This window comes from Rhinatrema bivittatum, chromosome 4 (assembly GCF_901001135.1).
Source record: "Rhinatrema bivittatum chromosome 4, aRhiBiv1.1, whole genome shotgun sequence".
Lineage (NCBI taxonomy): Eukaryota > Metazoa > Chordata > Amphibia > Gymnophiona > Rhinatrematidae > Rhinatrema > Rhinatrema bivittatum.
In genome coordinates this window covers 279,549,733-279,577,718 of record NC_042618.1, presented here as the reverse complement: position 1 = coordinate 279,577,718, position 27,986 = coordinate 279,549,733, and the positions used below count along the sequence as shown (strand labels likewise).

The 27,986-nt window shown below is 46.2% G+C and overlaps 1 protein-coding gene across 5 annotated transcripts in view; it reads left to right on the top strand.

Moving 5' to 3' along the window:
- LOC115090703 (lymphoid-restricted membrane protein-like) overlaps positions 1-27,986 on the top strand; it is a 1,037,620-nt gene that overhangs the window by 352,555 nt on the left and 657,079 nt on the right. For all 5 annotated transcript variants that reach the window (XM_029600146.1, XM_029600141.1, XM_029600144.1 and 2 more), the window contains exon 11: positions 25,142-25,198. In XM_029600146.1, the coding sequence (XP_029456006.1) occupies positions 25,142-25,198 (57 nt within the window). The remainder of the gene's footprint in view (positions 1-25,141; positions 25,199-27,986) is intronic.

The window sequence follows — 27,986 nt, the reverse complement described above, 5'->3', positions numbered from 1 at the left end:
TCCCCCCCACCAGTCTGAAGATCTTTGGCGATATTCTGACTAAGCCGACTACAATTTGATACTTCTCTTTGCCCACTGAAATGGGAAATTGTTGGATCCTCTCATCCTGTTCCTTTGTACGGTTGATGTTTAAAATCTCCGACTTGGACATATTTATTTTAAAACCAGACATGCTCCCATACTGTTCCATTTCCTTAATTAAATTTGACAAAGTTAGTGTAGTTTGCCTATAGTGAATCACATCCTCTACAAACATCATTATTTTGTGTTCTTCCTGACCTGCTGACTTCCTAATCCTCTGCGCAAAAGGTTCTGTAACGAGCATGAACACTGGTGATAGAGGACACCCTTGTCTGGTCCCCGTTTCTTAAGACAGAGGCATCTGAGTACTTACCATTTATTTTGACCTGTGCTTCTGGTTTCTTATATAACTTTCCCACCCATATAGCAGTTCCCTGACATTCCCATTTTTTTCAAGCACTTGAAACATAAATGACCAGTATACATGGTCAAATACCTTTTCTGCATCAATGATCAATAAAAGTGATGGTACCTACTATTTTTGGGCCACCCACATCAGTCAAATCTAGCATCTATCTGATATCTGCTGCTTGTCTGCCTTGTGTAAGTTCTTACTGGTCCAAATGCAGAGATCTAACATTATGGATGCTTACCAGGTTGCTCCACCGTAGACAAAGTTTTATATCCATTTTCAACAAGGATATTGGCTTATATGAGCCACATAAGTTTTATCTATGCCTTCTTTCAACAAAATCTAAATCCCCGCTACATTCATAAAGGGGGGAAGTCCCCTCTTGTAGTAACGAGTTAAAAGCTCAACTAAGGCAAGGTATCAATCAGCTGGTCAGCAAATTTTTTTATAGGACCAGGCTGTGTACCCATCCAGACTTAGGTGCCTTGTCACTTTTTAAGGTTTTATCACTTCCAAAATCTCCATATCCTTAATTCCTTTATTCAACTGCTCTTTCTGCAAAGGAGATATGCATGGGAGTGAAACAGTCAAGATAATTAACAACCTTATCAAGTGATGCTTTCTTCCCTAGTATAAGGCTTTCTGTAAAACTTTTGAAAGCTCTGCTTTGTTTGCTTCATTTCATATACTATTTTTCCTGTTTAGTCTCTAATTTGGGTTATCTGCATCTGAGCCTTTCTCTGCTTCAATTTATAGGCAAGCAGCTGGAAGCCTTGTTTCCTTGCTTATAAAAAAAACAATTTTGCCAACTACAATCTCATCCACTGCTAATGTTCTTAATTCACCCCTAGCATGCTCAAATTCTCAGGACTTTAGCTGAGCAGGATTTCTAATGCGATTTTTCCAAAGCCTCCATTTTTGCTTTTAATTCCCCTGATTTCTGTTCCCGTTCCTTTTTCTTCCTAGAACCCCCCTTTATAAAGTTCCCTCTCAAAACTGCTTTCAGCCCTTCCCATAACATTATTTGTGATGCCTCCCCATTATCATTCAGATGCTTATATTCATAGATCTCTTCCTTAATATTGTCTATAACTTAAAGCAGAGAATCATTCAATCTCCAAAATCCCATTCATTTATGGGGGCTCAAATCATGGAGGTCCACCCATATTGGGATCCTAGTGTTTTTTAAATCTTTGCAAGAACACAGAGCATGTGAAGCAAGTTCTCCACAGGCTCCATGAGCACCACCTGTATGCAAAATTAGAAAAAAGTACTTTCGAAGAAGAAGAGCTCCCATGGCTACATCATTTCTCGGCAAGGCCTACGATTGGACCCAGCGAAAATGAAAACCATCTTGGAATGACCCAAGCATGTGGGCCTCAAAGCCCTACAGTACTTCCTTGAATTTGAAAACTATTACTGGCAATTAATTCACCGCTACTCTACATTGGCCACACATCTCACCACCCTTATTAAAAAGGGTTCAGATACCAAGAATTGGACCAGCAGTGCCATTCACGCATTTCAACCTCTCAGGAAGGAATTCACTCATGATCCATGCCTGTGCCACTCAGACCTTTCCAAGCCATTCATACTGGAGGCAGACGACTCTTTCCTCTGGATAGGGGCTATCCTCTTAGAACACGATAACCATGGAATGCTCGTGACCTGTTCCTAATTCTCTTAACAATTTACTCCTGCAGAGAGAAACTACACTATTGGAGATCACAAGCTGCTAGCAGTGAAGCTGGCCTTAGAGGAATGGTGACATCTGTTAGAAGGGGCCAGACATACTGTGACAAAATACATGGACCACACAAATCTGGAACACTTGGTGCATGCACAGCGGCTAAACCCGTGGCAAGCCCACTGGTCACTACTCAACCGGTTTAACTTTCAACTGCGATTTTGACTGGCAGAAAAGAACTGACTGGTCGATGCCTTCTCATGTTCCTTTGACCCTCAAAGCTCCCTGGAACTCCCACAACATATCGACCCCATGAGAGTCATGGTGGCTGCTGCAGTAACAGTTCCACCTGGGAAAGACCATCATTCCTCAACAATTGTCAGAATGTTCTTCACTGGACTTGCTATTCTTGTTTGGTGGGTTATCCAGGCATGACCTGAACCCTGGAGTTAATTTTTCTATCACAACTGGTGGCCTCAGATGAAGACACATGAAGCAATATGTGGCATGAATAAGAGTTCTCAAATGCGACCTTGCGGAATGTTACAGCTGCTGCCAGCCCTCAAGGAACCTTGGACCCACTTAGCCTCTGACTGTCATTGACCTTCCTTTCTCAAGTGGAAATACCACTATATGGGTAGTGGTTGATCATTTATTTATTTTATTTATTTAAAAACTCTTCTATACCGTCGTTAAGTTGGAGAACCATCACAACGGTTTACAAAGAGGGCCCATTTCATACCTCTCCCTGGTCTTTTCATCACCTGAACTGGTAAATCTCTTCATTCAGTATATCTTCCGTTGGCATGGATTTCCTCGCCACATTCTCTGACCGGGGAACAGCCTGTGCAGGAAATTTGGGATTCCTAGCGTGTAATAGATGGACTCAGGACCAATGGGTATAGTGTACTCCTGATAGCAGTTGGAGACAGATCAGATTTCAATCTGACGTCAGCCCCTAGTACATATACCCCTGCAGGAAGTGCAGCTCTTCAGTATTTTCCGTCTCCATAGCAGTTGGGGACTATCTGCACGCTCTCACAGTGTTAGAACAAAATTCAACTGAGAAAACCCAAAGTCAGAAGAAAACTTACCTGAAGACGAGCCCCACTCTCCTGCGCTGATACCCTCCGGTCCCTTCCCGAGGTGATTACCGTGGTCCCTCGGAGGTGAGCCTCAGTCCGGCGGCCGAATCGCGGCGAGGACCTAGCCCCCGATCTCGGGCGCGGCTGAGAGGCAGCGGGTGCACCCTCGAGCACAGCGGTGAAGGTATTTGCCCTCTCACCCCACAGCTGGAGACCGCCTGCAACGAAACCGGGAAGTGCCGAAGACAAGGTAAGGTAGAAATCTTCAGCATAGACTCCGGTCTCCGAGGTTCAAGGAGTCGCACAGGTCGCCGGCCGGGATCTGTGCTGCCGGGTTGATCCGCCGTAGCAGGGCCAGGCCCCAGTTAGTTTCAAGGGTCCTCCCACGTGGAGACCCTCCGAGGTGGTCGCCATATTGCCCGCGTGGTCGCCGTCGCCATATTGGCCCTATTCACCGCTCTGTCCGCCGTCTCGATCCGGGCGCACAAGGCCAGCTAGGCGCATAAAATACATGTGCGCATAAAGTTACATGCTCAAGGGACGTGCGCATAAAGTTACACGCACAAGAGCCGCGTGCATAAGATATACGCGCATCGCGTGCCTATCGGGCTGTGCGCGTATCTACACACCTTCGTCCACATGCAGACGGAGTCTCCAGCTAACCAGCCACAGTCTCCACCAGAAGACCTTTATCCTCAGGCCACGCTAGGCCTAGACAAATGTTTCCACCGCCCAGAAGCCCCACTTATGGGGACACTGACAACTCTGAAGAGGAAGCAGAGAAGGGGAACTCCCCCCGGGAACAGAGCCTCGCCGAACCATGAGACACTTCTTCACCAAGGACGAGTTCCCAGACCTGGTCACCCACAGCCTGAAGGAGCTCGCAATCCGGAGCGCAAGTGCTTCGGGGGAGTCTAAGACGAATCCCCTGCTAGAGGGACTTCGTCAGACCTCTCGCCATTTCTCTCTTACAATCCGTCCAGCAGCTAATTGACCTGGAATGGAGCGCTCCAGAGTACACATTCAAAGGGGGATGAGCTATGGCAGCCATGTACCCCCTGGACCCGGCGGCCAAAGACCTTCTGACATGCCCAAAAATGGATGCCATGGTCTGCACGGTCTCGAAGCACACTATTATCCCAGTGGAGGGAGGAGCAGCACTCAAAGATGTTCAGGACAGACGCCTGGAATCCATCCTTAAACAGTCCTTTGACGTTGCCGCTATGTCTCTACAAATAGCGGCCTGCTGCACCGTAGTGTCGTCAGCTGTGGCTGCTAGGAGACAACTCTGCCTCCGAAGTTGATCGGCCGACGCATCTTCCAATACGCGTCTCACAAGCATGCCCTTCAAAGGATCCCTTCTGTTCGGCAGCGAACTAGAGAAACTGGCCAACAAATGGGGCGAGTCCCCATTGCTGCGCCTACCGGAGGACAGGAATAAAAGTAACCAGCGACCCTTTCCCCGGGCCTCCAGGGGAAAGAGGTTCACAATGCTTCAACCCATATAGAAGCTACTATCAAGCACCCCTACGGGCAGGAACCAGTCCTTATGGAACAAGCACAGCAAGAGGGGAACCAGCTCAGGTCCAGGCCCCAGCCACACCCGACAATGAGATTCAGCCGACCCATCCAAGAGAAGAAGCCATAGGGGGGCAGACTAGCCCTATTCTACCACAGATGAGTCGAGATAACTTCGGACAAGTGGGTCCTAGCCATCATTTGAGAGGGGTACTACCTGGATTTCCTACGATCCCCTCCGGACAAGTTCGTGGAACCCACTCTGTCACGACCTTTCCAAGAGGGTGGCAGTGGAAGCTACTGGCCCTTGAGGCCATAACACCAGTGCCTCCACAAGAAATAAATACTGGGCATTATTCCATTTATTTTATCATCCCCAAGAAAGAGGGGACGTTCAAGCCCATCCTGGACCTCAAGTCTGTCAACCGCCACCTGAGGATTCCCCGCTTACGCATGGAAACCCTACGCTCTGTAATAAGGGCGACCAGGAGAGTTCCTCACATCCCTGGATCTTTCGGAGGCCTACCTTCACATCCCAATTCATCAGGAGCATCAGCGCTTCTTGCGCTTCAAAGTCCTGGACCATCACTACCAGTTCCAGGCACTACCCTTCGGGTTAGCCACAGCACCCCGGACATTCACCAAGATCATAGTGGTGGTGGTGGCGGCAACACTGAGGAAGGAAGGAATCCTCCTACACCCTTACCTAGATGATTGGCTGATCAGGGCGAAATCCCCAAAGGAAAGCAAACAGAGTCAAAAACCCTACTGGAGAGCCTCGGATAGGTGGTCAACACAAACAAAAGTTGTTTGCAGCCCATACAGTTACTAGAATATCTAGGAGTCCGATTCAACACCAAAGATGACAAAGTCAGCCTGACTCCCACAAGTAGATCAAAACTGAGGAACCGGTTACAAATCCTGCTGAGCGAACCTCGCCCCATAGCATGGGATTACCTGCAAGTCCTCGGTCTGATGGCATACAGACTGTAAGTAATGCCATGGGCGCGAGCTCACACGAGACCCCTACAGCGCTCACTCCTATCACGATGGAATCCACTGTCTCAGAACTACGCCGTCCGTCTATCGCTCCTGGGCAGGGTCCGGACCCAGTTACGGTGGTAGCTGCAGGGCACCAACCTGGACCCTGCTCACCACAGATGCCAGCCTACGAGGATGGAGAGCACACTGCGAGGAGCTAACCGCCCAAGGGCAATGGAACACAGAAGAGTCGGGATGGAACATCAACCACCTAGAAGCGCGGGCGGTCAATCTAGCCTGCCTGCGATTCGCTCACAGACTTCGAGACAAAGTGGTCAGAGTAATGTCAGACAACGCCACGACAGTGGCCTACATCAACCGTTGGGGGGGAACCAGAAGCCAACAGGTGTCTCTGGAAATCAACCCTCTAATGTCGTGGGCGGAAGTAAACCTTCAGGAGATCTCAGCCGTCCACATTGCTGGGAAAGACAACATCACGGCAGACTACCTCAGCAGAGAAAGTCTAGACCCAGGAGAATGGAAGCTGTCACCCGCAGCGTTCCAAATGATAGTGAACCGGTGGGGGACACCAGACATGGGCCTTATGGCAAACCGGTCCAACGCCCAAATACCCAGGTACTTCAGCCGCAGGCGGGAACCTCAGTCCCAGGGGATCAATGCCCGGGTACCGACCTGGCCACAGGGGACCCTATTATACACCTTCCCGCCGTAGCCCCTATTGGGCGCAATCATCCACAAGATACAGCTACACAGGGGACTAGTACTTCTAGTGGCCCCGGTCTGTCCAAGAAGACCGTGGTTCGCAGACATGAGAAGACTACTAGCAGGGACCCCCCAGCCACTACCTCCACACAGAGACCTGCTGCAACAAGGCCCGATCCTCCACGAGGATCCAACTCAATTCTCTCTTATGGCCTGGCCATTGAGAGGGCTCGCCTGAGAAAGAGCGGATACTCGGGGGCTTTAATCGACACAATACTCCGAGCACGCAAGTTCTCCACATCTTTAATGTACATAAGGATTTGGTGAGTATTCGAAGCCTGGTGCGAAGAAAACGACATCATACCATGCTCAATTAAAGTGCCCATGGTCCTGGAATTCCTGCAGAATGGGCTTCAGAAGGGTCTGTGCCTCAACTCCATCAAGGTACAGGTAGCCACGTTGTCATGCTACGGCTCCAAGAGTGAGGGCGACAGCATAGCGTCTCACCCGGATGTTTCACGTTTCCTGAAAGGAGTCAAACACATCCGCCCACCACTAAAGTGGCCGGTACCTCTTTGGAATCTCAACCTGGTCTTGGATTCCTAGCAGGAGCTTCCTTCAGGCTCCTACGAGGTCTGTTCCTCTGCCTGTTAACTTTAAAGACAGCATTCCTGCTGGCGGTTTGTTCAGCATGCCGCATTTCAGAACTACAAGCACTGTCCTGCCAAGAGCTGTTCCTCAGACTCACCCTGGGAACCATCCAACTACGCACGGTCCTTTCGTTTCTTCCCAAAGCGGTATCACACTTCTATCTTAACCAAACCATCTCGCTACCATCGCCAGATGAGTTGAAGAATTCAGAAGAGGCTCGTAGTCTACGCCACCTCAACATCGGCAGACTCCTATCCAGATACCTGGAAATATCGGAACCCGTACAAAAAACGGACCACCTATTCGTCCTTTACAGCGGGAAGAGACAAGGGGAACCGGCCTCACGGGCAACCATAGCCCGCCGGATCAAGGAAGTCAAGGCGGCCTACATAGAAGCAGGCAAGCCCCTGCTTTTACAGGTCAAGGCCCATTCTACTAGAGGCCAGGCAGTGTCCTGGGCAGAAACCAGAATGCTGTCACCCACCGAGATTGCAGGGCGGCGACATGGTCCTTCATCCACACCTTCTCCAGATTCTATCGCCTGGATGTCCAGGCTCGGGAGGACACGGCATTTGTAAGGGCAGCACTAAGTGGGTCACGGGCAGTCTCCCACTGGGTTCGGGAGTAGCTTTTACACATCCCATTGGTCCTGAGTCCATCTGCTACACGCTAGGAAATGGAGAAATTACTTACCTGATAATTTTGTTTTCCTTAGTGTAGACAGATGGACTCAGCATCCCACCCTTGGCTGTTGTTACACATGGAATTTCAAATGATTCAAGGATAAGCCATATTGTCATTTACCTAGGGTACCCACCCTACCGGGTGTCTATGCTTTCCTGTTGAGTATACTGGCGGTCTCCAGCTATAACCAATTCAACCAGATCAAGTTATAAAGTTTAACCAAGTTATAAAGTTATTCAAGTTAATCCAATTAGTCAGTCACACATATATCCACAATGCTTTTAGAGGAGAATACTGAACAGCTGCACTTCCTGCAGGGGTATATGTACTAGGGGCTGACGTCAGATTGAAATCTGATCCGTCTCCAACTGCTATCAGGAGTACCCTATACCCATTGGTCCTGAGTCCATCTGTCTACACTAAGGAAAACAAAATTGTCAAGTAAGTAATTTCTCCATTACCTTGGATTTTGCCTCTGTTTATCACCCCCAGAGTAATTGTCAAACCGAACAAACAAATCAGACTCTCAAGGCTTTCTTAAGAGTCTACTTAAACCAATGACAGGATAACTGGGCAACCATGCTCCCTTGGGCAGAGTTTTGCCACAATAATTGTGTGAGCATCTCGACTGGTTCTCACCTTTCTATGAAGTATTCTGCCATCACCGTCATATACTGAAACCTGTCTTGGTCTCCATCACCTGTCCCGCAGCCAGCTTAATGGGGCACGAACTCCAGGACCTTTGGCAAAAAATGCACCAGCTCCCAGAACAAGTGGCAGAATGTTTGCCCACCACCTCCACTCCAGCTTGGGGACCGAGTATAGCTCAGTATGAAAACTTTATGCCTGAAAATGCTTTTGCTAAAGTTTGCTCCGAGATTTGTGCGTCCATTCCCTGTATTTCAACAGCTAGGGTCAGTAGCCTACAAACTAAAATCATTTCCAGCTCTGAGGATTTGACATCTTCCATGTATCCCTGTTGAAACCAGTCATCTTACCTTGGCCAGCCAGACCACCCTTCAAGACTGCAGAAATTGCAGCTGAAGAAGACACTCAGTATGAAGTTGAGGAGATCTTACATTCCAGGAAAGTCAGGAATTAAATCCAGTGTTAATCTCCTGGAAGAACTTTGGCCCCAAAGAGAATTCCTGGAAGTCTGTCACTAACCTTCAAGCCCCACAACTATTGCAAGACTTCTATAAGAGATTTCCCAACAAGCCCAGGCCCAGAAGTTGGAAGACTTTTGAGGGAGGATACTGTTTTTTAGATTTGGTGGCTTATAGGACAGTTTTGGGAGCTGCCGGATTCATCCCAGGCTCAGTCAGTTTCCTCATGTGGCAGGGATGCCATCGGTTACGGGTACTGTCGAGTGGTTAACCCCATTGAAGATGTTGCTATGATCCAGGGCCTTCCTATGCATGCAGGAAAGTCCCTGCAACACAGTTTTGTCAGCGGTCTTCTACTAGTTAAGGTTGCCCCAGACATCTCTCAGATGCTTCAACAATGGGACTCTTGCATACTACAGTGCATATTGCTCCTGCATTCTTCTTTTCCTGTGTTCTTGTGCTTTGGTATTCCTTATTCGTCTTCCAGTGCTCCTACCTCGTCCAGTCTTGCTCTGCCCCAATGTCTCATCTAGTGTCTGTGTGCTTCGTCCATCCTTGGACTGATTTCCTGATACCGACCTCTTGCCTTTGACTTTATCTCGATTGCCTGCTGCCTTGACCCTGACCTCTTGCTTTGGATCTGACCACGCTTGCTTGCTGTCTGCCTCAATCTTTGGCCTGCCCTGGTACCTTCTGCTTGCTGCCTGTCCTGACCCTGGCATGCCCTTGGACTCTTTCGCTCTCTAGTGACCTGCCTAAGTCCTTCCAGCCACTAGAACCAAAGGGCTCAACCTATGGGGAAGGTAATTGGTATAGGTGAAACTCTAGTCTGACCTGTGCCAGGGCACATTCGCCAGCTGTTGGCATAACCTTGTAAGGTTTGCCTATGAGGCTGCGTCAACTATGCCACAGCATAAACGGTTCACTCTTACACCACTCCTGCCATTACTGATAAGGTGCAATGATGAATTAATCTTTATAGCTGTGTACTTTACTTTCCAGATGATACTTTGTGACTTTAGTCTTTTTTTCTTGAATTCAAATGTCGCTCTAGTTTATGTATTCCTTTTAGTTAGTTGATTTCTTCCCTCCCATTGGAATTCAGAGCAAGTAGGTTACTTTACTCCTAACTTAAGATGAAGTATCAAAATGTGCTTTTAAAGTGTTAAGTCCTTTATCTCCTACTTCTTGTGGTATCAAATGTATCTTTGTTCTCCTTCTCCCCTTTCTCAATCTTCAGTAGACATTCGTGGGCCATTGATATGGTCCATCTCCTTTCTTTTCCCCTTCTTCCTTCTCTCAGGATGGCTGAAAGTCATCTGCTTATTGGATTCTGATGATCTCTTGCAAGAAGGGAACCTCTTCCATTGTTTAAAAAGAGAGAACTCAAAACAGCTTACTTGAGTTCAAAGGATTTGGCACTCTAGACTTAAATAAGTTAAAGAAATCTTCATGAGGCTTAAAGTTAAGACTTATAAAAATGAGAGCACAGCTTAAGACATGCCTCCTTGAAATCAAAAAAGGTCCATGAGAGCAAAATGGTGATTGCTCTGGAACAGTGGTCCCCAACCCTGTCCTAGGGGCCCACCAGCCAGTCGGATTTTTAGGGTATCCACAGTGAATATGCATGAGAATTTGCATGCACTGCCTCTATAACATGCACATTTTCTCTCATGCATATTCATTGTGGATATCCTGAAAACCCGACTCTCTGAACCTAATTGGTATATTCCTTATCCACTATTAGTAAGGAACTAACAGGATCCCTACACGATGATTCAATTTAGCTAGCAAATTTGTAAAATAACTGATAAATGTACAGGGCATAGATATTAGCTAATACTGTTTTCTGATCATATAACAGCCCAGCCACAAGAATGTATCTGCCTTTAGGATCAACAATATTTAGCTCTACTATGCAGGGGCTATCCTTGTTAAGAATAGTCATCCTTCTTTGGCTAGCAGTAAAAGAATAAAAGTACTAACTAGTCCATTCCTAGTGCTGCTTTTGGTGTTCGTGATCATGTAAGTGAGTCTCCTTTACAAGCACAATATTTGCTTTCTAACAACTCGTTAACATTGTCTTCCACTTTATGGGAGAATGCAAGCCATCAATATTCAACGAGCAAATATTAGCCATAAAGCAAAGTTAAGCAAGCATCCTCAGTACAAATCTCTGTGAAACAAGAGGGAATCCCCCAGCCTAGACTCAATCTCTCCCCCCCCCCCCCCTTAAACTCTAAAAACATTAAAGGAGGCCAGTTTATATCACTATGGGTAACAAAGACCAGCCAGTTCCATATGTAACAGACAGCTAGTTCTGTTACCATTAAGGCCTGGGTGAACCCTTAATTCAGCTAGTGAAGGTCACTTTAGTGAATCGGGGAGCTTACTATTCAAATGCAGCCCATTCCCTTTGAGGGGGTCTGGAATGGCTGTCCCCATTGAGAGGTTTTTTTTTTTAAGCAGCTCTCTTCAGAGGTTCTGGAGGCAGTCCCTTACGATATGCTTAGAATTAGGAGGTAGAGAAGAGTTTTTCCTGAGTTGATTTTTCAGACCCAGTCTGAGGAGCCAGGCAAATCCATATCCAGTCCACTCCCTGGCTGGTTAGAATTTTCCCTCTGGATATATTTTCAGGATTTATGCATTCTGAATGGTAGGAGTCTTGTGATAGTCTGTGCACCATCAGGGCTCAGGGTATGTGGGACTCTGTCTGGGGCTGTTCAGGTTAGGGTAGACCTGCCCTTCCAAACCCTCAATGAGCTTGGAGGAGGTGGTGACCCACTGTAAGGAAGAACTCCAATGTTAAATTCAGTTAAGCGAAAAAGAACTTGTTTCAAGGTCCAGGAGGAAGATTTTACTGCCCCTTCCTTCCTGTATTGGAGCAGGGTGAGCAACCTGTTTCCAAGGGATCCTTCCTATCAGAGATCCAGAAAAAAAAAGACTGAAAGAACCAAAGAGATTTAGAAGATCTGCTAACCGTGAGTATAACTACTTTGGGACCATTGAGGACACCCATCCAGCGTCTTCACCACTGGGGAGACAGAATTGCGTGTCTGTGCCAAGGACAATTTTAAATATTTTTGCTAGTGCTGGAGTTGTTTCCTGCCTGGAGTGCCAAGTCCTTTTGGACTCAAGCTGTTTTGAGTTCTCTCTTTTAAACAATGGAAGAGGTTCCCTTCTTGCAAGAGGAACCAGAGATCATCAGAATACAATAAGCAGATGACATAAGGATGCCCCTGTCCATCTGGAAGCTTCACTTTTCCATGTCCTGGAGGGTGGATATTTCTCTGCCCTGGTACAAGATACTCCTGCGCAGATAGAAGGAAGAAAGACTGTAAGGCAAAAGGAATCTTGTGGTGCTGAAGATTTTGTTGTGACATATTTCACCAAGCGCTTGAATAGTTAAGACTGTATTTTTTGGACACTAAAGAAGTGACTCCAGAGTGGGTTTTTTGGCACATACAGCACATTGAGGACACATACCCCTCTCCATGGGGGACAGAGAACAGGGAAATGAGACCCTTTCTTCTCTCAGGGACAATCAAAGGAAAGTCACCCTTAGCACTTGGGGTCTGAAAGTTAACTCTTCCTCCCCCCCCCAAAAAAAAAGAGATCCACACAGTGGGGGAAAGAGACTATAGGAACAGCAAGGGATCCAGTCCCAAAGAGATTACGAATCCGTGTGCAGCCTGCCTCCCAGGATGGGGTTACACATACATACACATACTCAAGCACACACCAACGACACACACAACTCCAGCAACTATACCCCCAAGACCATAAATTTCCCGAGTCCCATTCCTCAGCATGTTGCTGAGGAATGGACTCCTTCTTTGGAGTACCGATTTGCATTGACTCCCATCTCTCCACACACTATCAGTTTCCAAAATCTGGGGATTAGCAAGGAATGGTCAGAACCAGAAAGACAACCTCAAGAGTCCAGTGACCATCTAGGTCAGCAACTTTGTCAAACAGCCTCGATAGTCTAATCCATGGTATTCATGAAAGACTGAACTTCTTTCTTGTTGAGCATCTTTACCTCTCCATTATAATACACTTTCAGTCAAGCTGAGAACTGAAGGGAAAACTTGATGCCCTTTTGATACAGTTGAGAGCAATATGGCAGCATCATCCTCCTTGACGCAGCAACTTGGGCAGAAAAGTCTGGGAACGGCAATTTCTCAGTGTTGTCAAACACTTTCTCCTTTGTGATCTGCATTTAATATTGTTTATCAAAGAAAGAGAAATTTCACAATACCTGAACTAGGTTTTTGGGGAGCAGTGATAACTGACCAAAAACAGTGGCGTGGCTCTCTCTATTATCTGGTGACTCTGGACATTGAATCCCAGCAGCTCAGAAAGGCCCATCTTACATCATTTAAGCAAAGCCATTACCTTGCCAATGATTCAGGAAGACCCAGGAATTTGCAAATTTCATCTACTACGATTTTGAGGTTGTCCAACTTGTCTTCCAATTGCTGGTTACGTTTTTGAAGTTGCGCTACCATTGTATCTAGTAAGTTTAGCCGATAATCAAGGTGATCTGCTTTTTGATCAGTGGTGATGGTAATACTTTAGTTTTCATATTTTTCATGCGGCTCATCTAAATAGGATTGCATCTTCTGTAGTTTATCATTGACTGCTGCCAAACAGCCGTTATAGCTCCCTCAAAAGACTGCGGAAGGCTGTCAGCTGCTAGGCTGGGTTCTGGCACCATCTTATTCTCAGGCAACCACTGCTTTCTCAGTTCCGGCTCTTTTCATTCTGCTCGATGTCTCCATAGATCTCTTCTCCATAAAATTGTCCAGGAATATTGTAAAATACACAATGCAGAGGTATTGTTTACTGATTCTTAAATTAATCGTGGATTACTGCCCATCCCCTAGAACAGGGGTGGCCATCTCTGGTCCTCAAGAGCCACAAACAGGCCAGGTTTTCAAGATATTCACGATGAATATGCATGAGATAGATTTTGCATGCTCAAGATATCTGCTCATCTCTGTGTCCTTACCAAGCTGTCCTGCAATTCTTTTGCTTTTATATGCAGTGCCAACAGCCTTCTTTCTTACCTGGTCTTTCCTGAATTGATTGTAGCCCAGAATAATTATATCCCAATCATGTTTCCATGTACCAAGTCTCCATGACAGCCACTATATCCAATTATTTTCCATGACTACCTCTAGATCTGGGACTTTATTTCTTATGAGCATTAGTGTTCATAGCTTTCTAGATGTTGCCCTTTTTTCACTATTTCTATACAAGTATTTAATGTTTAACTTACCTTAGGGTTTTGTTCCCTATCCCTGAACTTGTTTCTGGAGGATGAGGCCCAGATTAATAGTGCTTGTAAGTTTTTGTTTTGTTTTTTTTTTTTAACAAGTTTCTGGAGGACACATGCATGGGGGATCACTACTTCTTGTTTCTGGGAATGTGCATTATACATATGGATCCAAAGAGTTTGATTCTGATAATGAATACTTTCCTGGTCCTCCTCTCCCAGACAGTTTTCCTGTTGAGATGTTCCCTTCCCCATGTTGAGATGGGGAAGGGAATCTGGGGGGGTAGGCTTATTGCCCTGTGTAGTTTTCTAGCCTCACCTGTACAGGCACTTCTGCTACAAAGCAGTAGTGGTTGGATATGGGGAGGAAGGGGAGACTAGGGTTATTAATATTACCAACTGTATACCAGTTCAAAATATCGGACATACTTTTATCACTGCTCCTATCACTAGTACTGTGCTCCTTAAGTGCACTAGACTTAATTATGGATGGAGTAGGGTAGGTTTACCAACTGTTAGCCATGAGGGGGCGGACAGTGGATCTGAGGAGTTATCATACATTGGTGGATGGGCACGCCTTTTCCAGAAGCTATATGAATCTATAGAACACTATCTCTGGATAGCTCACATTAGGATACTATCTATGAATGTGAAAGGGCTGAACTCTCATTGCAAAAGACAATTGTTGCGATCGGAGATATCAGACTCAGGGGTCTCAGTGGTGCTTGTACAGGAAACCCACTTGAAGAAACATTATGAACATGTCATGGTGAGGTCTATATTCTCATCCTATTTATTTGTACCAGCAACCAAGGAGGCAAAATATTCAGGGGTTGGGATACTGTTTTTGAAGACCCTAGACTGCTCCATTACTTGTATAGTAATTGACCCAAATGGTAGATTCTTATTGGTTAAATTCGAGCTGGGGGGCAAAGTTTATACATTATTGAATTTGTATGCCCCTATTATTGAGCAAGGCCCCTTTTTTGATAGAATATCCCAGCTCATTGAGCAGGAGGGGGAAGGATACATTTGACAATCTCACACCAAGTAGACAACTCCATGAGGTGGAGGATTGGGTACCTGTGCCCACTGCAGGTGTCTAAATGCCATGATAAAATGATGGGATCTATTGGATATTTAGAGGCAGCGCTTCCCCAATACTAGGAGCTACTCCTTTTACTCCATTCCCCATGACTCATACTCGAGAACTGACCTATTCTTAAAAGATGCAACCGTGGCTCATAAGATCATTAGGGTGGAGATAGGATCCATCACCTGAGCAGATCATTCTCCCATATGGTTGGATTTTACCAGCGGGGGAATTGACATCGGGAACCGCTTTTGGAAACTTAATGATATACTCATCTCAGAAGAAGGTTATTGTGCTTTGCTTACCAAGTCCCATCTCAGAATACCTAGATACACGAAGGAATGGGGGTTCAGCTCACTTATTGTGGGACTGTGAAAAGGCAGTTATAAGAGGGACAACTGATCTCCAAAGCGACCTATGTGAAAAAAGAAAAAATGCACAAAAAAAATGCTAAAAAACAGAGATAGCAAAATTGGAAATGCAAGCATAAGAATACATTCTCTAAATCAGTATTCTCCTAATTACAAAAGGAACGGACCACATTGCGGTCATTGGAGATGGATAGAATTGCTCTTCAGCTTATCCAATTGAAACCAGAAACAGTTTGAATGGGGCAATAGATCCAGCCATTTGCTGCTCAGCAGTTGAAAAAGCGCATTTCTCAAAATCAGATTACAGGGATAAAGGATAAAAAGATCCTTATTGATTCCCTATTGATATTAGGAAACTGTTTCAGCAATTCTATGGAGAGCTGTATAGCGTGGATTCTTCCATCTCAAGATGCTCAGATTATGGCTTTTTTTCAGCCCACAATTGATCTTCCGAGACTCACTGAAGAGGATGAGGGAAGCTTTGACCAATAATAGAAAGTTTTGAAATCCAACAAGTAATTAAAGATCTTAAGGCTAATAAGCCCCTGGGCCTTGGATGGCTTTACCCCCAATTTTATAAGAAATTTGCCTCCTCCTTAGTTCTCTCTCTAAGGGCTTTGTATAACTCATTGAGGGGAGGAAAACACTGCATAAAGATGAAAATACCATGGGATTTTTCCATATTAAGGCAAACCCGAGAGGGACTTGACAATTTGTGGATCCTATCTTCCTATTTCTTGATGAATGTAGATGTAACGATATTGGCTAAAATTTTAGCTACGCGTCTGAACCAGGTAATGACCCGTCTAGTTCACCCAGATCAAGTGGGGCTTTATCCCGGGCCGTATGGCCGCCGATAACATGCGCAAAAACTATTGATCTCATATGGTGGGTGAAAGAAAAGATCCCAGCAGTCCTCCTAGCAATAGATGCAGAGAAGGCCTTTGACCTAGTGCACTAGCCATTCCTATTTAAGGCCCTAGAGAGGATGAATTTTGGCCTCCTGTTCCTCAATTGGCTGAAACAGCTATATAACGCCCCACAGGCGAGGGTAAAGGTGCATGTATTTTATTCAGACCCTTTCGAGATCCAACATGGAACTCATCAGGGATGTCCACTTTCCCCATTGCTTTTCGCTTTATTTTTAGAACTTTTTGCTATACGAATGTGGAATTCTGCTAGGCTACAGGGGGTGAAGGTGGGAGGGGCTGATTATAAAATTTCCCTCTTCGCTGATGATATCTTATTTACTTTAACATTCCCTGAGGAGTCATTAACAGAAGCAGTGAACATTTTACAAGAGTTCAGCGCAGCATCCTGATTCAAATTAAATTTAGAGAAATCCGAGCTGTTAAATATATCTACATCTGCTGATGTTTCATCTCGGCTAAAACAAAGCTTCCCCTTTAAATTGGCTTCCTAGAAGATCAAATATCTAGGGATGAATATCACCAACACTCTAGAGAATTGATATAAACTTAACTATAAAACCCTTCTCCACAAACTTTTTTATGATTTGGATTCCTGGGCTGGGCTCTCTATCTTGGTTGGGTAGAATTGCTTCCATAAAAATGAATGTGCCTTCTCGTATCTGCCATCTATTTCAATCTTTACTGATTTACCTATCATGTGCATGTTAAAGCAGTGGCAGCAGAGATTCTTCACATTTATCTGGAAATGCAGACCTCCCAGAATAGCTAGGAATATTCTGTACAGGTTTAAATTAAGGGTGGTCTAGGGGTACCTCACCTCGTTGATACTATGTGGCTGTGCAGCTCAGAACAATATTCGATTGGAATAGAAAGAGGGAACCAAAGCCGTAGGTGCTATTAGAACAGGCCTAATTGGGAAAATGCTCTTATGGGCGTTGACATGGCAACTGAGAGAATCTTGGCTACCCATCCAACAATGCCTCTCACCACAACTACCACCTTGAGACTATGCAGAGATGGAGAACTAGACTGGTGGGTCCCCGGAAGTATTTTTAGCTCCGCTATTCATTATAATCTTTCCTTCACACTGGGGGCAAAGGAGGCCAGTTCTTTTTTTCTTCATGGGCCAAGAACAGGATCTCCCCGCTTTGGACAATTTTGGGAAGCTGGTGCCGTGATAGGACTTCTCGACCCTTAGGGACAGGTTGCAATTAACCCCATTAGATGTATTCCCATATCTTCGATTACATCACTTCATGTTAGCAGAGGACATACGTAAAGACTTATCCCAAGATAAGACGCAATTCAAAAATTGGTGTGACCAGGTTGATAGGATGAAAGCTTGATCTCTTGCTTGTATAAGTATCTTAATGCAGACAAAGTGGACAAGCCGACATTTGCTAGGGAGTGGGAACAAGACTTGAAACGTGCTATCAGAGGAACAATGGAATAATATTTTTTTTAAATACTAAGAAGTGCTCTTTCTCAGCTGCACTCTGAGAATTGTTATAAGGTTTTGCTATGATGGCATTTCACACCTGTGAGACTGCACAAGGCTTACCCTTAGAGGGATGAACTATGTTGGAAGGGGTGTGGGAGGAGGGGGACCTTTTTTCATATGTGGTGGGAGTGCCCTAAAGTCTCCCAGTTCTGGGACATGACATATACCATCATAAATGAAATATTGACAATCTCACTAACAAGCACACCTGAATGTGTATTACTCAATCTACCCACGGATCTTCCTGCAGATAAAAATAGGCTAGTCCACCTAATACACATCAGCCCAATGCGAGCTAGCGGCCCACTGGTAAACTAATGTAATTCCTACAAAAGAGGTAGTGCTCCTGCGAGTGGAGAGAACCTGCTCACTCTTCTGGCTGACTGTGCTAAAAGAATCATACTCTGAATGCATTCCAGAGGCTCTGGGGACCATTCTTGACCTGGATAAATGGTCAGGATAAGCATGAGTGACCTACTTGTTCTGTTTAAGTATTGAGAGCCTGTTTACCTCTGGAACCATTAACCCTATAACTTATAAATAGAGTTTTGGGGATTCTTATTGTACGTGATAGCATTTTTATCTGATATACAATTAGGTGTTCATTGATGCATACTACCGTTGGGGGGAGGAGAAGGGTACCATATACATGTATAAGGGGAACAAGCGTCAAAGATTCATGCTACTTAGATAGAAAGAAGACCAGAAATTATGACCTGTAATGTTTATTGTATGCCTTTGATGCATTGTACTTTATAGTTTTTATTGCTGAATAATAACAATTTACAAAAAAGAAAACTCAAAGAACAGAAAAGTGTTTTCATAGGCTGTAGGTTCAGAGAATTGGGAAGTTCCCTGTACATACCAGGATCATTCCAGACGGTGGGTTATGTTCCATGTCCAGCAGATGGAGTCAGAACACAAAATTCCCAGGGGAGGAACCATATAACCACGCCTCCCCTGTAACAGCTCTCAGTAACGTTCTGACTCCAGCAGATGTGAGCAGGGGACTTGTGGTCCCCAGCTTGTTAGCTTAGGGCTACCTCCTCAGGGGGATCAAGTTTAAAAAAAAAAAAAAAGGAAGTTTTAAATTTACAGTTTAGGTCACTTTGCTAAGGCTCCTCTTACAGCAGGGGGAGAGCTCTCTGCTGGTGCTGGCTCATCGCTCTCTAGCCTGGTGACTTGCTGACAGGCTGTTGCCTGTTTTCTTTCTTTCTTTTCTAATTTTCCTCACTGATGGCTCAGTTGGGGTAAGTGTATTTTTGTTTCATCTTCTTTTTCAGCAGAAGTCTGCAATTTTTTGGACTCCGTTCGGCTCTCTGAGGTGAAAGTCGGTAGAGCTGGCCTCTCCCTCCCGACCCAGGTTTTCCCCCCTCCCTTTTGGGGAGCGACCGACGTCCCGACCTGCGGCCCCGCGAAGCACCATTCCCCGGGGCCGCCTGCTGTCGGGAGGGTAATTCCCTGTCAGTTCTTCTTCAGGTCGGTGGGGGACCGCGGCAAGCGTCCGTTGCCGGGTCGGTGCTCATTTTAGGCGCGAGCCACCTGTAGAGCTTCCCCCCCCCCCTCTCTCTCTCCCTGTGGCGATGCAGTCCGTGGCGCCATATGAGGGCTCCGACAGGGCCGGATTATTTTCTGAAGAGGGTCTGTGCTCAGGCTGTTTCCCCGAAGGGGAATGTGCGCCAGCTATTAACAAGGACATTCGAGCTGCAAACTGCGTGGGAAGGAAGCGCCAGGCCTCGTTCCCTCTCCACGCAGGAACGGCGGCCATTTTGTTGCAAGATTCTGATGCCGCGCTCTCTGAGGAGGACACGGATAATCCGTTCCCCACTTCTAGGCCCGTTTTGGACCCTTACTCCGAGTCTAATCCTGGTTGGCAGAGGGGGGATCCCCCGGTGGGTGACCCCTCAGGATGCCATGCCTTTTCCCCTGAATTCATAGTCCTGATGCACAGGGCTTTTCTTCAGAGCAGAGACACGACCTTCGGGACCTGGTTTTCCCCTGAATTCATAGTCCTGATGCACAGGGCTTTTCTTCAGAGCAGAGACACGACCTTCGGGACCTGGGGACCCTCTCCCCCCAAGATACCAGGTCCTACACCCCTCCTGGGTGGGACTCTCCCTCAGACTCACCCCCCTTTAGTAGGCGGGGGAGCGGGGACATCTCGTGGCCCTACCGGGACACCATCGATAATACAGACTTCGTCGGGGGAAGGACAATCCCAGGACCCTGATGTGGACGACCCCACCTTGGCGGCCCCGGTGGAGGGCGACGACCCTAGGGTCCTCTGCATCTTCCAAGCGGCAGAGTTAGATGACCTCATTCCCTACATCCTCCAGGAAATGAATATTGATCCCCCTCTGGAACCGGTGGGGCCTGACCCGGCTCTCAAGAAGGGGGACCCCCTCCTAGCAGGACTGCGGCCTCCAGCCAAGTCTTTTCCCACTCATCACAAGATCTTGCAGTTGATCACTCGGGAATGGGATTCCCCGGAGGTCAACCTTAGGGTCGGTAGAGCCATAGAAAGATTGTATCCTCTGCCGGCTGATTTTTTGGAAATTCTCAAAGTTCCCGCCGTAGATTCTGCGGTATCAGCGGTCACAAAGCATACCACTATTCCTATCACTGGAGGGGACGGCGTTGAAGGATATGCAGGATCGGAAGCTGGAGGGTTACCTCAAGCGTATCTTTGAGGTCTCAGCCTTAGGGATGCGGGTGGCTATCTGCAGTTCCCTCGCATAGCGAGCGGGTCTTCGGTGGGTGCAGCAGCTTCTCACCTCCCAGTCCTTACCAGACTCTGAGGCTCACCAGGCGGACAGACTGGAAGCCGTGGTTGAACTATGGAGCGGATGCTTTATAGCCCGAACCATGGTGGCGGCGGTCTCAGCGCGTCGGCTCTTTTGGCTTCGCAATTGGTCGGCTGATGCCTCTTGCAAGACACGTTTGGGGTCCCTTCCTTTTAAGGGTAGGTACCTTTTTGGTGAAGACTTGGATCAGATCATCAAGTCCCTTAATGAGAACGCGGTGCACAAGTTGCCCGAAGATCGACCCCGTTCGTCAAGATCATATAATTACTCCAGAAACAGTTATCTTAACCAGCGGAGAGCGCGTCCTCAGAGGCAACAGCCACCTCTGGCTCCCTCTTCTCGTTCGCACTCCTGGAACCGACCCTTTCGTGGGCGCCGCCAGGGTAAGGAAGCGCAGTGTGCTGGTACATCCGCTAAATCTACCCAATGATGCCGGACAGACCCACGAGGTGGTCCCTCGCTCTCTTCTACGAAGAGTGGGTCCAAATCATGTCGGATCAATGGGTTCTGGATATTCTAAGACGCGGTTACGCTTTGGATTTTGTTTGCGCTCCTCGGGACCGGTTCCTGTTTTCCCCTTGCGGGTCCTTAATCAAACAGGGAGCCGTGCGGCAGACCCTCGATCGTCTCCTTCAATTGGGGGCCATAGTGCCGGTGCCAGCCGCCGAACTGGGCCGGGGGCATTATTCAATCTATTTTGTGGTTCCCAAGAAGGAAGGTACTTTCGTCCTATCCTGGACCTCAAGCAGGTCAACTGGTCCCTCAGAGTCCCTCGTTTCCACATGGAGACACTCCGTTCAGTGTTAGCGGCAGTTCATCCGGGAGAATTCTTGGCTTCGTTGGATCTCACGGAGGCGTATCTCCACATACCAATTTGTCAAGCTCATCAGCGTTACCTACGCTTCAAAATTTTGGGTCAATACTTCCAATTTCACGCTCTTCCCTTTGGCCTGGCGACAGCTCCACGGGTTTTCACGAAGATCATGGTGGTAGTGGCGGCAACCTTGCGCAAGGAAGGCATCCTTGTGCATTCTTACCTAGACGATTGGCTCATTTTATTTATTTATTTATTTATTTTTAGATTTTTATATACCGGTGTTCCTATATGAAATAAAGATCACATCGGTTTACATTGAAACAGAACATGAAAATTGCCAAAAGGCATTACATAGAACAAGGTTATGAAACTTGGAACAGTGTACATAAGTTCAAAATTTAACAATAATCTGTGCAAAGTCACGAGCGCAGTGTATCCTCGCAGTCGACAGAGTGGTACAACTTCTCCAATCTCTGGGATGGATTGTCAACTTCACCAAGAGCAGCCTGCTCCCGTCCCAGTCATTGGATTTTCTGGGAGCTCGCTTCGACACCAAGAATGCCAGGGTTTTTCTGCATCCGGACAGAGCTCATTCTCTGCATCAGCAGATTCAAGGATTTATGGCGCTCGAGACGCCCACTGCCTGGGACTACCTGCAGGTACTGGGGACCATGGCCTCGACCATCGATCTGCTTCCTTGGGCATTTGCGCATCTGAGGCCTCTGCAGAGATCCCTACTCTCCCAGTGGCAGCCGGTGTCGAGAGATTTCCAGGCAATCCTTTCGATTCCAAGAGGAACCTTCATCAGTCTCCTTTGGTGGCTGGAACCGCAGCACCTAGCTCGGGGTGTCGCTGGAGGACCCGGATTGGGTGATTATCACCACGGACGCCAGCCTCACAGGCTGGGGAGCGGTCTGTCGGGACAGCTCAATGCAGGGTCGATGGACGGAGGAACAGTCGAAGTGGCCCATCAACCGCTTGGAGACCAGGGCGGTCCGTCTGGCGTTACAGGGTTTCTTCCCCATAGTACGCCATCAAGCAGTCAGGGTGCTATCGGACAATGCGACTACAGTGGCATACATCAATCGCCAGGGAGGCACGAGAAGTCGGTTGGTCTTTCTGGAAACTGACAAATTGATGGAGTGGGCAGAGCTTCACCTCCAACGACTAGCGGCCTCGCATATAGCGGGAGTGGACAACGTACAGGCGGACTTTCTCAGCCGACAAAACTTGGATCCCGGAGAGTGGGAGCTCTCGCAGCAGGCGATGCAGATAATAGTATGGCGATGGGGGACACCGCACGTAGACCTAATGGCAACCGCCGGAAATGCAAAGGCCGCCCGCTTTTTCAGCCACAGGCGGGAGCGCGGCGCCGAGGGCGTGGACGCGCTGGTCCTGCCCTGGCCGCGCCACTGTCTCCTATATGTTTTCCCACTGTGGCCCCTCGTGGGCAAGGTCATCCGCAGGATAGAGGCACACCAAGGGCCGGTGATCCTTGTGGCGCCAGAGTGGCCCCGACGACCGTGGTTTACGGATCTGCGCAATTTGACGGTGGAGGGTCCCCTTCGTCTCGGTCAGCTGCCATGTCTTCTACGCCAGGGACCAATATTTTTCAAGGAGGCAGATCGCTTCTGTCTTGCGGCCTGGCTTTTGAGAGGCGTCAGTTGAGGAGGCGCGGTTATCCGGAGCCAGTTATTTCAACGCTACTGAAAGCACGTAAGATGTCCACCTCTGTTACCTATGTTTGAGTCTGGAAGGTCTTTGAGGATTGGTGTGGAGCAAATGACATTCTTCCCATGCAGGCCTCCGTGCCACAAGTCCTTTCCTTCTTGCAGGCAGGTTTGGATTTGGGTCTTGCTTACAATTCTCTTCGGGTTCAGGTGGTGGCCTTTGGGGCTTTTCTTCGCAGTGGAAATAAGGAGTTTCTGTCCTCACATCCGGACGTCTCCCGTTTCCTTAAAGGAGTGAAACACTTGAAGCCTCCGATTCGCCCACCTTGTCCGTCGTGGAATCTGAATCTGGTGCTCCGAGTCCTCTGTGGTTCGCCGTTCGAACCTCTAAGCTCGGCTACCATCAAGGACGTCACTCTCAAGACCATTTTTCTCGTGGCAATCAGTTCAGCAAGACGTATTTCCGAGCTGCAGGCCCTATCCTGTCGTGAACCATACCTTCGTTTCACGCCTGAAGGGGTTTCGCTGAGGATGGTTCCTTCTTTTCTCCCTAAAGTGATTTCGGCATTCCACCTCAACCAATCGGTGGAATTACCATCTTTTGCCTCTTCTGAGTCTGAAAACCTGCGTAGACTGGATGTACGGCGGTCTCTGATATGCTATCTGGAGGTGACTAATGATTTTCGGCTCTCCGATCATCTGTTTATCCTCTGGTCCGGACCCCGGAAGAGTTGCATGGCCTCCAAACAATCTATAGCGCGGTGGTTGAAGGGAGCGATCATAGCGGCGTACCTTGGTGTAGGTAAGTCCCCTCCGCTGGTTGTCAAGGCTCATTCTCTCCGAGCCCAGGCGACATCTTGGGCGGAGAGCTCCTCCGTCTCTAATCAGGAGATTTGTAGGGCGGCCACCTGGAAGTCGATCCATACTTTTGCGAGACATTATCTCCTGGGCGTTGGTGCTCCATCGGGCGCTCAGCTTGGAGACAAGGTAATACGAGCAGGGCTGTCTGCGGCCCACCCGTGATGGGAAAGCTTTGGTACATCCCACCGTCTGGAATGATCCTGGTATGTACAGGGAAAAGAAAATTATTCCTTACCTGCTAATTTTCGTTCCTGTAATACCATGGATCATTCCAGACACCCTCCCTTGGTTTGGGGGTTTGCTTGTGGGACATCCCTGCCTACCTGTCTTAATCTTTTACTCTGTATTTCGAATACTGCGCGTCTTTTTTTGTTCAAGCACTGCTGTTCGCAAGTTCACTGTTCAGAATTTAGTTGCTGTTTATTTGGACAGTGGTTATTTCAATTCCTTCTTTGATTACTTGATCCCTCTGTGTTTAGTCTCTCTCTTTTGGGCTTTGTTAATCTAGTTACTGAGAGCTGTTACAGGGGAGGCGTGGTTATATGGTTCCTCCCCTGGGACTTTTGTGTTCTGACTCCATCTGCTGGACATGGAACATAACCCACCTTCTGGAATGATCCATGGTATTACAGGAACGAAAATTAGCAGGTAAGGAATAATTTTCTTATGCATCCCATGATCTCTGAAAATAAAAAGGAATGAAAGGGAGATGCAGGGTCACTGCAGCACGGGAACTACCTTGCATGAGCAGTGAAAGATCTCCCCCCCCCCCCCAAAAAAAAAAAAAAAAAGTTCTGTAAATGTTAGTTTTGTGTGGAGCATAATCACTTGAATGACATTACTTAAGTGAATGGCTTATCTTCGGAGAAAACATTGCAGATTCTTATTACAAGATGGATTTAGACATTCTGTTGGAAAATAACTTTTTTTTCTTTCCTTTCAGATGCAGTTACATGAGTATGAGAACCTAGTGGCAAGCAAAGATAAAGACCTACGTGAGGTAAGTTTTTGTATGGTATCACATGTTAGTTAAAATTGGGAAGTATGGAACTACTAATCACTGTGCATGCATGGCAATGCTTTAAGAGGAGTACAGTATTTCCATTTTCTTTAAATGTAGTTTTCTCCACTCTGGGGAGCTTAAACTTAGAGCTGAATCCTATTGTCATGTGTTTATGGAGGAGGGAGTTGTTAAGCTTATAATATGGTATATTTAAAGGAAAATTTCACAAACTGTAGAACATAAAATTATTTTCTTCATATTTTATGCTGGTTAAGATCTCCAGCATTTTGATAATTACATAATGCCCAAACTTTAAAATTTGAAGGCACAATGAAATAAGGAAAAGTGTAGCCATGCCTTTTTAATAGGCTTAAACGTTCATTATGTGTTACAGGTTATGATCAAGAAAAGCATTTCAAGAAAAACCCACCAAACTCCACACCCTGATGTAGGTTGGAAATGGAGGAAAAAGACTTCAAATGACAGCATGAGCAACAAGCTTACACACCTGTGTTGACAATCGGTCAAAAAACCTTCATGTATGATTGTCCAGTGTGGCAAATTGCCATTGTTGCTCACACTTTGTCATCTGAAGCTTTTTGCCCTCCAATTTCAACCTATAACCAGGTATGTAAATTTAGATTTTTCTTGAAATGCAGTTCTTGGACTTTTAACTCTGTTGCCTCTTGTTTTGTGATTTTTGGATAGCAAGTTATGATCTCCTATTTAGGTAGAGGCAGCATGTGTGAATTTCAGGCTACAGATGGCAAGAACTTTAGAGAGACAAAATTATCTGAGCATAGTAATAGTAAGATGAGCTGAAATATATCATAAGCATTCTACATAATTTGGATGTTTGGGTAAGATTTATTGAATCATTGTTATGAAGATGGGTTAAAAAAAAAAAAAAGTATTTATGGGTTGGCTGAGTTTTTTTTTTTTGCCTCTAATTTCCTCCTTTTGGGCTTCTAGCTCAGTTGGAATTAGCCTGGCATCTGTTATCTTCAGTCTCGATTCAAAACTATAGGAGCTTGTCTTGTCTTCCAATTTTATATCATCCTCCTAGTCATTGCAACAGCACCCCTCGAGAGTAGTGCACAAGGGCTCCTTGCTGATCTCTGCAGTTGTGGACATTGTCAGGACACTAGGTATCACTGTTATACTATGTGTATACTTTTGATAAAGGATCTTAGTCAATCTGACCATGATCCAGTAATTCCTGCATGCTGGTAAATACCTATAGTTTGGGAATAATGCCATGATTATGTATTTCTATTCTGCCTTATATTTTAGGAAATTAGAGATGTGCATTTATTTTTTTACAAGGCCATTTTTTGTTTGTTCCAAATGAAGCTAAGAATAGCTTTCTATGAAAATACCCAAACATTTTTAGGTATTTTTGTATTTGTTACATTTAAAAAAACCCAAAAAACAGTCCTCCGGCACGACTAAGCCTGGGCCATGAGCCAGTACCCAGGGCCCAGGGCCAATGCAGAAGCCAAGGTCTGGGCCTCCAGTTTTCATCTTCATGTCTCAGTGCTTGAAAAATTATGCCATTCATTTGGTGCCTGAAAAATATATGGTCTTAAATCAAGGTAGCGATGGCTGCTCTGGAGGAAGATACCACAGTGATTGTCACTCCAGCACAGTTCTCCAAGCATAGAGTGTCATTTTTCAAGCACTGGGATATGAAGATGTCTGGAGGCCTGGACCAGATTTTAGTAGTTCACACCTATAAGATGGATGTTATTTCTTTTTTGAAATTAGAAAACGCATAATGGTATTGTATGCAATAAGCCTAGTTGCATCACTAGAAACAAATCAAATCAAATTTTGTATTTAATTTGGGGAGTCCAATCCAATTGTATGGATGGAAGAGATGGGAGCAGTTTGCTTGCTTGTCAATGCCCTAGAAGAGAGGTGAAATTGCATCAAGTCATATGAGATTGTAGATGGGGGTAACAAAAATAAATAAAATAAATATAAATACTTGCCTTGGGTGGCAAGGAATCCCTTTTGTTGGTAGGGTTTGTGATGTTGGTAGACCTGGGTTGCTGAGTTGTTGTGGAAGTTTAGAATCCTGTCAGTGATCCAGAGAAGTTTAAGAAGAGTGGGAGTGCTTTGCTGTAGTCCCCCCTCTGAGTCTAAAAAATTTAGAAAAACAATTTGATTGACCAGGACAGTGTTGGGTTGTGTATGAGTGTAGTAGGATAAATTGGAATTAAGTATCCAGCCAAGGTAAGGTGAAGGATAGAATAAGGCAATTGGTAAATTCAGCTGATTCATGGGAATCTAGTATCAGCACTTGAGAAGCACCAAAGTGAGTGGAATTTTTGGCTATACCATGGTTGTCACAGAATTATGAAACTGAGAATGGTAACATTTGTAAAAAGAAACAAATAATAGAAACTTACTCCTGACAGAGTCCCATGAATGTACCTCTCTTAAAAGAAAACTGCCTTAACAGGGATTTTATTTATAAAAATCTTGTGTGATGCTACTGAAGTAAATAGCGAAAATTTCCTGTAAGGGGGAGAGAGCCTTAGCCCCATCCTAATTCCATGTTAGAAAAGTTGCAAGGCTCAGGGCTAAAATACATGATTCTCTGTGGTAGAGGCACTACAGAGCATATTGTCAGGCAGTTGCTCTTATATGTACAACTCTTCTAACAAGGGCGAAGCATGTAATGTATGCCCTTAACATCCCTATAAACGGATGAGGACAAGAAAAAGTGTGAGAGGATAGGACTTGGTATAGCAACCCTCTGTCTTTGTCTTAGAGTAGG